General features: G+C 46.1%; 1 protein-coding gene and 2 long non-coding RNA genes across 3 annotated transcripts; all 3 read left to right on the top strand.

Moving 5' to 3' along the window:
- The first annotated feature begins 357 nt into the window (after positions 1 to 357).
- Positions 358 to 1,120, top strand: LOC138862140 (uncharacterized). Its single transcript, XM_070123304.1, has 2 exons — positions 358 to 396; positions 797 to 1,120. Exons 1-2 carry the CDS (start codon positions 358 to 360, stop codon positions 1,118 to 1,120), a joined length of 363 nt encoding a protein of 120 aa, XP_069979405.1.
- A 7-nt stretch (positions 1,121 to 1,127) lies between these two features.
- LOC138862081 (uncharacterized) lies at positions 1,128 to 1,605 on the top strand. Its single transcript, XR_011398641.1, has 2 exons — positions 1,128 to 1,266; positions 1,492 to 1,605. It is a non-coding gene; the product is annotated as an uncharacterized lncRNA (long non-coding RNA).
- Positions 1,606 to 8,744: 7,139 nt separating this feature from the next.
- Positions 8,745 to 9,487, top strand: LOC138862080 (uncharacterized). Its single transcript, XR_011398640.1, has 2 exons — positions 8,745 to 9,148; positions 9,374 to 9,487. It is a non-coding gene; the product is annotated as an uncharacterized lncRNA (long non-coding RNA).
- The last annotated feature ends 206 nt before the right edge of the window (positions 9,488 to 9,693 follow it).

The raw sequence follows: 9,693 nt of genomic DNA, 5'->3' as shown, positions 1-9,693 counted from the left end.
TAGCAAGTAATAGTATCTCACTACACGACATTTGTTATAGTAGGGTCACAGTGATTTGTGGTGTCTATAGGCCTACATTGACCATTTATTATTATTATTTTTTAATCCCCCAAAAATCATACAGCTATTCAGATTTCATATCTGAAAAGCACAATCCTTCAACTATAATATACGGAAGCCAAATTTTAGAAGGCGACCTTATTTTTTTTTTTTGGGGGGGGGGGTGAATAAATTACAAAGGTGACTGTTTGAACAGTCCAAGTAGGCCTATTTTTTTATGTCACTTTTATAAGAAGCAATTGAAAATATTGCAAAAAGTAAGTGCAACAAACACAAGATTGTTTATTTAGCTATAGAATGAGCCATAAAACCAAAATTGTGTATGCCAGAGCTTTCGTAAGTTATACCGGTATCATATCAAAATTTCGTCATATGTTCATTTCTTATTTTTTACAGTATGGATAACAAATGATATGTGAAATACTTCCATATGATATAATCATGTATCATTTCCCTTTAAAATGAGCTATAATGGGGATTTACAATATATAAAACTGGTCTGAAGCCTCCTCCATGGCCGAAGTACCATTCATGCTTGTTGCGGTGGAGGGGACGCACGGTTTCGCTCTCGCCTGGCTGTTCCTTGCTCTCGCTTTGCCTGCCTAAATAATAATAATAATAATAATAATAATAATAATAAAGAACCCGGGTGCCGCACTCCCCCCCGCTCTCGCTCGTACCCCGGATGGCGCTCCCGGACCCAATCTGCCTCGCCCCGCTCCCGTTCGTACCATAGGTGGCGCACCCGGCCCCGCTCCCGCTCGTACCACGGGTGGCGCACCCGGCCCCGCTCCCGCTCGTACCACGGGTGGCGCACCCGGCCCCGCTCCCGCTCGTACCACGGGTGGCGCACCCGGCCCCGCTCCCGCTCGTACCACGGGTGGCGCACCCGGCCCCGCTCCCGTTCGCACCACGGGTGGCGCACCCGGCCCCGCTCCCGCTCGTACCACGGGTGGCGCACCCGGCCCCGCTCCCGCTCGTACCACGGGTGGCGCACCCGGCCCCGCTCCCGCTCGTACCACGTTTGGCGCACCCGGCCCCGCTCCCGCTCGTACTGTAATGTTTACCCCTTTGAGACACTTTCAAAACTACAACGCGGGTCTTGCAGAGTGCAACTTGCGAACAGGGGAGCTGCTTTCAAAAGGGTGGTAGCTGGCGTGTACTGCAGCATGACCCGCTCGTCACAACCCTGAAGCCCTTAACCCCGTAAGTAAGACTTATTACAGTAACTTCATTATCAACTGTGTCCATTCTTCTTTTAAAACCAGATAAAAAGTAAAATAAACAAACCAAGGATAAAACAAAACCAAAGCATAAAAAGGAAAACCTGAGATCCCCTCAGTCTGTATATTCACAAAAGTTATAATGCATATGACACATCCTAACTGGCCTCTTACAAAGCATGAATATACTTATCTTTCTCTCTTGTAGGAAATCGAAGAAACAAACAAAACAGGAGACGTCCAGTGAGGCCGGGCGCTCCGTGAGCAGCACTGAACTGCCGAGCCAACAACCCAAGAGGGAGTCTAGCATAAACAGGCTCTTTATATAGGCTCTTAAAAAATGTGTAAATAATAAAAATGAATGAAAATAAAAGAAGTTTACTTTACATAATTAAAAGAAATTAATAATAAAACTAGAGGCCGTGAGAAAAGATAGAAGAAATAGAGCATAAAAATACGAAAAATAAAAAGGCTCCAGGGACGCAAAACTGCAGCTGGCTACCGCCGATCCCCACAGATGGTGCTGGTGCTATCTAGAGAAGGGGGGACTCGCCTAGTCTGGACTCCTGCATAGTGGGGGTACCTCACGTCCACTACAACCCCTCCCTCGCCCACCGAGCGGCCAGCACAGCTGAGCGAGAGGCTCCGCCAGGTGGAGAGCCAGGTCACAAGGCCTCCCTAGCCAGGCCTACGGGTCGCCGGGCGTGTGCCGACCTCAGACTGGCAGCCATGACGTCAAAGGGAGGTTGCTGGCTGTGCTGGGCGCTCAGGTCGAGGGGAACTCGAACTGTCGACAGACTAGCGAGTCAAAGCACCAAAAAAAATCAGTCAGATCTGAAAAAAGAGAGGATTAGTATATTCATTCTTTGCAAGAGACGGCAGGCGAGTACATGATTGCAAACCCCAGGAATATACAGAGAGAGGGATCACGACCTCCTAAAAAAAACAAAAAAAAAAAAAAAAAACAAAGCTAAGAACGAAAACCAGGAAAGGAACTTAAAATAACCCTTAAAACTAAATAAACCTAAACCTTAAAAACTAAAACTTGAAAAACCCTTAATCTAAATGAAACAAAATTAAAGACTTAAAAGTAATGCCTTAAACTAAAACCAACTTAAAACTATACTTAAAACGAAAGCTTACAACTAAAGGAAATAAAATTAAATAAAAGAAACGCTGCCTGCTCCCTCTAAAACAATAAAAGCATTACAAACAAATAAAAGTACAAATACAAAACATAAAAATAACTTTACAAAAATAAAGCGGGATCTCAGGCCAGCTAACTACAGAAGCGGTGGTCCTGGGCACTCCGGTAGTTCCAGGTATGGGCGAGCAGAGTTCGTCGTGCGAGCAACGTCAGTCTCGCTCGAGAGCCCACACGAAGTAGACGTATTGCTGTGATCTGCAGGGAAGGATGTAATAAATGTGAATTTCTGATGGTGAAGTGATGATACCTTACCATACCCAGTCTTACCACGACTGAGGTGCATGTTGGGATGGACGTATTGCTGAAAGCAACATCGTTGCACCTGGCTCCGCGTCGTCAGGTAACCATGGGTCGACGTAATCAGGGTCATGGTATGGTGACGCATCTGGGAATGTCAGCTCTTCCTCCAGCTTAAATGGGCGCAGCTGGTTAGCGTGGCAGTTACGCTCCGAAAACGGGGGAGACAACTTCTTCACGACCTTCGCAGGGCCTTGCCACCGGGGCCCTAAAGCACGATCAGGTCCTGTTTGCGTAGTCTTTATCTTGTAGAGGACCAGGGACCCAGCTTCTAAGGACCAGGGCGGCCTCAGGTTACGGTTGTGATATGCTGCGTATTCCTGACGAGCCTTACGGGATGCTTCCTGCGCTGCTTTCCTCGCAACATCCAAGGCCTCACGTAGCTTGCAATGAGCATCTTCTCCTGCTGTAACATGGTTGCTCAAACCAACCGGGAAATGGCCTGGCTGGCCTGTCAGCAAGTAAGGGGGCTGATCTCCGATAGCCCTGTGGATGGCAGAATTTATGGCAAAACGTACCTTGGGTATGTACCGATCCCAGTCTAGGGGTTGGTCTTCTACCAATGTTGCAAGAGCATCTTTTACAACCCGATTCGTTCTTTCTACAAGACCGTTTGCCTGTGGATGGAAAGCGGTTGTAACGTGAGTTTGAACGGTCAGGTCCTCACATACACTGCGAAAGAGGACATTATTAAATTCAAGACCGCCGTCAGTCTGAAGCAATCGTGGTGGACCAAATAGAGTAATGAAATGATCAATTATAGCTCTTACTACTGTCTCTGCTTCCTTGTTGGGTAAAGGTACGAGCTGTAGGTACCTTGTCAACTGATCTACCATTACCAGGACATAGCGATTCCCACTCGAAGAGCTGTGCAAGTCCACCAAATCAGCACTGACACGCTCCATGGGATGCACAGCTTCAGGTGCATGCTGCAAAGGGGCACGCCTACCTATGCCCTTCCTCTTCTGACAAGTTTTACAGGACGATACGTACTTACGAGTCTCTCCCAGCATGTTAGGGAAGTAGAACAAATCACGTAGCTTATTGTAAGTACGGTAAATGCCATGATGTGCTGCAATAGGGGATGCATGAGCAATTTTTATCGCATCCTTACGTAGAGTCCTTGGCACAACGAGCTGCTCGACCATTCGTTCTGGGAGATGCCTTAATCTATACAGGACTCCATTTCTTAGTTCAAACTCGTCCAGGGGCAATGGCGGTCGTTGCTGGGGCACCGCTCTCTCTTCCAAGAACATTACAATTTCGTGCAACATGGGGTCCTTTAGTTGCTCAACCCTCATTGCATAAGGATCTGGAGAAGAAAGGGATATGGGTGCAACATCACGTGAGAGCATATCAGGGACATAATTGATTCGACCCTGCTTATATTTAATCTGGAAGTTATGGTCTGCCAGTTCTGCACTCCAGCGGCTCATGCGTGGACTTTTAGTTCTTCTAGAGAATACATACGTGAGGGGACGATGATCAGTAAGCACCATGAAGCGTCGTCCGTACAGGTAAGCATCAAAATGCCTTACGCTTTCCACAACTGCAAGTGCTTCAAGGTCGGTGGCACTATACCTGGTTTCTGCACCACGTAGTTTGCGGCTGAAGTAGGCTATAGGATGAAGCTCATTTTGGTCATCAGTCTGCATAAGACATGCACCTATAGCTACCTGTGATGCATCTGTATGCAATTCAAAATTTTTCTCAAAGTCAGGTTTGGCTAAAACTGGAGCAGTTATTAGAAGATCTTTCAGTTTAATAAAAGCATCCCTTTGGTCTGGTCCCCACACAAACCGCACATCCTTTCTGGTTAGTCTGGTGAGGGGTGCTGCAATCTTTGCATATTTCGGTACAAATTTCCTAAAAAATCCAGCAGCACCAAGGAATCTGCGTACCCCTTTCTGATTCTTAGGAGGCAGCATTTCTTCAATGGATTTCACCTTCTCAGGGTCTGGCAGGAAACCCTGTGGAGTGACGCAGTAGCCAAAAAATCTGAAATTACTCACGGCAAAGTCACATTTTTCCAGATTTAATTTAAACCCTGCCTTATCCAACAGTAGCAGAGTCTCATTAAGGTGTTTAATGTGTTCCTCAAAAGTGGCACTATGCACAACTATATCATCCAAATATGCAATGGTGTGCTTACCTAGAACAGGTGACAAAACAAGGTTGACTGTCCTTTGGAATGTAGATGGAGCTGAACATAATCCAAATGACATGCGACGGAACTGGTATAGCCGATGTCCATCTGAAAATGCGGTTTTTGGACGATCTTCAGGCTTCACCGGGATGGACCAGTAGGCGGAGCAAGAGTCCAGTAAAGTGAATACACTAGTTCCTCCTAGTTCATCCAGAAGTTCATCCATCCGGGGTAGTGGGTAGCTGTCAGCTATAGTAACAGAATTCAGGTTCCTGTAGTCCACACACAACCTCAATGTGCCATCCTTTTTCTTCACAAGGACTACAGGTGACAGCCACGGGGACGAAGAAGGCTCAATCACTCCAGCCTTGAGCATTTGTTCACACTCCTCACGAATGTGCCTTTTAGCTGCTTCAGGAAGACGCCACTGACGCTGACACAAAGGATGCTTCTCTTGTGTTGGGATCTCATGTACAATGTCTGGAACTTCCCCAATAGCAAACTTATCACCTGAAAAGAGTCGTGGGTATTGGGCAAGAACCTTACACACCTGAGACTTACGGTGATCAGACAGATGTTGGAGAGAAATCTTTTCCAAGGCACTTGTAGGTACGGCTGCCACAGGAGTGTCTGCAATGGATGCAACATTGCCAGGTGCTTCAGGTGTGTCACACATTTCCTCAACCTCATGAAGTTCGACCAGGTGCGTTCCATTTCTCAGCTTGACTGGATTGAGTGTCGGATTAACAACCCATACCACGGCTTCCTTAGACGAGGGCTTAATAACTTCGCGTGGCAAGATCACAGAATATCCAAGTCCCTCAACAAGCAATTGTTTTCCAATTAATGCATCTGGAACACGTACAGGCACAAACCTTCCACTTCCTGGTAGGCAACTCACGGAACGTCTTATCGCAGCTCTTGCAGGTGGCACTGGCACTGACATACCCTTCATCTTCATCACGACTGCTGTGAGCTCCAGTGAATCCTTGTTCACATACCTTACTGTAAATGCCTTCCCTCTAAGGCGGAGGTACGAGTTATTGGTTCGTGAATCATAGCCGAGGCGGAAGTCAAGCCTCTTCAGGAGATCAATACCAACTAAGATATCTCCTGGAAAATCAACTCCATCAACAATGCAGACTCGATGAGTGACTATATTTTGATCATTAATCTGCAATATGACATCACGCTCACCTGTGATTGCAAGCGATGCTCCCGAGGCACCTTGAAGCCGCCTCCGAGGTTCAGAAGTTCGTGAAGGGGCGATCAAAGTCTGCGCACTATGCTTCAAAAGCGTTGCCTCCGAGCCCGTATCGATGAAGGCGTTAATCATCTTGCCTGAAATCATCAGCCTGACCATCGGTCGTCCTTGACGTGGGCTGCAGGTGGGGGTTGAGGGAATTGCGGCCGATGGCTCCCGTGTCACTGGACCTCGGGTATTGCAAGGGCTGGCCCCACCTAGTTCCTCCGGCGACAGGGGCGCTTCCGTCAGAGGGTGGCGGAAAGGGGCAATCCTTCACCAGGTGTCCCTCCTGTTGGCACCGAAAACATGCAAGACGACGCGGGCGGTAGCGGCACTCTGTGTTGTCATGGCGTGAGGTTCGATGGTATGAGCACCAGCGAGTTCTGCGATGTTCGGGCGGCTCTTCTACAGGGGCTACAGCTCGAAGAGGTCGAGGAGGATGGCGATCGGCTAGTGGCTCCGTCCTTGCAACACCTGTACGAGTATTCCAGATCCGCTGCGCCGTTTCCACCAGTCGATCCAGAGGCAGCTCATCGATAATGGCAAGGTATTCACGGAGCCAGAGCGGAAGTCCTTGCAGGAAGAGCCTCTTCAAAAGGGGCTCAGGATTCCCAACAACATCAGGATAATCCCGCACTCCCTGGTAAACGATCCCTTCTAGCTGTTGAAAGAAATCTTGTGGTCCCTGTGTGGTGGTCATCCTGCACTCGTTCAGGATCGTGAAGAAATCTGTTGAGGAGCAAGTGCCGCGAAATTTCCTCCTTAACAGCGTCTTGAAAATGGCCCACTCACGAATACCATCGAACATAGGGGAGTTTACGATAAGGTCTGCCGGTCCCTTGCAAGATGCTCGCGCAGCCGAGATGAAGGTTGTGTCTGTTGCTGGTTTCGCCACATTTTCAATGTGTCTTATCCAGGCCTCCACTTCCTGGTTGCGACGAAGAGGTTGCGCGGCAGGTGTATCTCCTCGGAAAGGTGGTATGGATTCCTTATCCACAACCACGTTAAAGATGGGGAGAGGAGCAGGCGGTGGCGGCGAGGCTGCAGGACGATCACGATCTTCAGCCGCCCTCAGACGAGCTTCGAGTTCCTGGTTCTTGGTCTTATATTCCCGCAACTTCAGAGTCACGTGATCCAGCCTCCTCATCAATTCATCATACATAGTGATCTCCTGATGCATTGATGCCCGCTCCAATCCGGTGGCACCAACAGGCTCTTCTTGCTGCTGTTGCTGCTCCAGCTGTTCCTCCTGCGGCGACTCCCTCTTATCACCCCTTCCTCTTACCATCTTGGCGAGTAATGGCTAAAATGCAAAGATATGCGTGTTATTTATCGCTTATCACCTCCGGCACCTCAGACAAGCACCACCTTAAAATGTTGCGCACTTGCAGTATCACTATGTTAGTTACCGTAGTCACGAACTGTCCTTGTAGGCACGATTGTTAATTACCACTAGGCGTTTCCACAATTCACAATCACGGTATATAGTACGAGAGCACTTTAAACACACGAAGCACTAAAAGCACGTTAAACACACGAAGCACTAAAAGCACGTTAAACACACGAAGCACTAAAAGCACGTTAAACACACGAAGCACTAAAAGCACGTTAAATACACGAAGCACTAAAAGCACGTTAAACACACGAAGCACTAAAAGCACGTTAAACACACGAAGCACTAAAAGCACGTTAAATACACGAAGCACTAAAAGCACGTTAAACACACGAAGCACTAAAAGCACGTTAAACACACGAAGCACTAAAAGCACGTTAAACACACGAAGCACTAAAAGCACGTTAAACACACGAAGCACTAAAAGCACGTTAAACACACGAAGCACTAAAAGCACGTTAAACACACGAAGCACTAAAAGCACGTTAAACACACGAAGCACTAAAAGCACGTTAAACACACGAAGCACTAAAAGCACGTTAAACACACGAAGCACTAAAAGCACGTTAAACGCACAAAGCACATAGCACGTTAAACTCACAAAGCACATAGCACGTTAAACACACAAAGCACATAGTACGTTAAACACACAAAGCACATAGCACGTTAAGCACATAAGGCACAAAGCACATAGCACGTTAAGCACATAACGCACAAAGCACGGTAAGCACATAAAGCACAAAGCACGGTAAGCACATAAAGCACAAAGCACGGTAAGCACATAAACCACAATTTAACATTTAATTATGAACACTGATTACATCTTACCGTCAGCACAAAGTTAAATTCAAATATGCACGTACTTTAAATCACAACCTAACTTTAACAGAGCACTTATCACTGGTTATGATGGACAGACTGCCTATAGTATACGCGTACTTGGCGGTCATGAAAACACGATCACATAACATGAAATTGCATTAAGCACAAGCACTATCACTGATCACATTTACAATTACTTTATGCAACCGAGCATTCAAATCACTCGATTTAAAACTGCGTAATCAGACTGGTGGTTTAAACACCTTAAGAATTAGCACTTGGGCACACAGGTCATTATACACTTCGTATGTTGAATACTCACAAAGTACAACCCTTTTCCATCTGTAAAACACTAAATAGTGTAGAAACATTTAATAAACACACAAATCAGCTAGAAACTCAAAAATGCAAAGTAGAAATACACAAAACACTGCTTAAAATTAAATTTCAAAAGCCCAGAAAGCATAAAAACACCATTATGATAAAACAAACTAAACGAGCAAAACTTAATCAAGAAGCATGGACACATTAATCCCTTAAAAGTCCTTTAGCATTGCTAATTGCATGCAATTGATCCTCACCGCGTATGCCACCATTTTACGTTGTAGTGTTTACCCCTTTGAGACACTTTCAAAACTACAACGCGGGTCTTGCAGAGTGCAACTTGCGAACAGGGGAGCTGCTTTCAAAAGGGTGGTAGCTGGCGTGTACTGCAGCATGACCCGCTCGTCACAACCCTGAAGCCCTTAACCCCGTAAGTAAGACTTATTACAGTAACTTCATTATCAACTGTGTCCATTCTTCTTTTAAAACCAGATAAAAAGTAAAATAAACAAACCAAGGATAAAACAAAACCAAAGCATAAAAAGGAAAACCTGAGATCCCCTCAGTCTGTATATTCACAAAAGTTACAATGCATATGACACATCCTAACTGGCCTCTTACAAAACATGAATATACTTATCTTTCTCTCTTGTAGGAAATCGAAGAAACAAACAAAACAGGAGACGTCCAGTGAGGCCGGGCGCTCCGTGAGCAGCACTGAACTGCCGAGCCAACAACCCAAGAGGGAGTCTAGCATAAACAGGCTCTTTATATAGGCTCTTAAAAAATGTGTAAATAATAAAAATGAATGAAAATAAAAGGTTTACTTTACATAATTAAAAGAAATTAATAATAAAACTAGAGGCCGTGAGAAAAGATAGAAGAAATAGAACATAAAAATACGAAAAATAAAAAGGCTCCAGGGACGCAAAACTGCAGCTGGCTACCGCCGATCCCCACAGATGGTGCTGGTGC

The sequence above is a fragment of the Penaeus vannamei genome, chromosome 7 (genome assembly GCF_042767895.1).
Source record: "Penaeus vannamei isolate JL-2024 chromosome 7, ASM4276789v1, whole genome shotgun sequence".
Taxonomy (NCBI): Eukaryota; Metazoa; Arthropoda; class Malacostraca; order Decapoda; family Penaeidae; genus Penaeus; species Penaeus vannamei.
This window is presented reverse-complemented; position numbering and strand designations above follow the sequence as displayed.

Bases quoted from the DNA above. Each gene is read 5' to 3' on its own strand.
- LOC138862140 (XM_070123304.1), top strand. From the start codon at position 358: ATGAGCCATAAAACCAAAATTGTGTATGCCAGAGCTTTC. The intron at 397-796 runs GTAAGTTATACC...TTCGTACCATAG, and splicing joins TTGTGTATGCCAGAGCTTTC to GTGGCGCACCCGGCCCCGCT.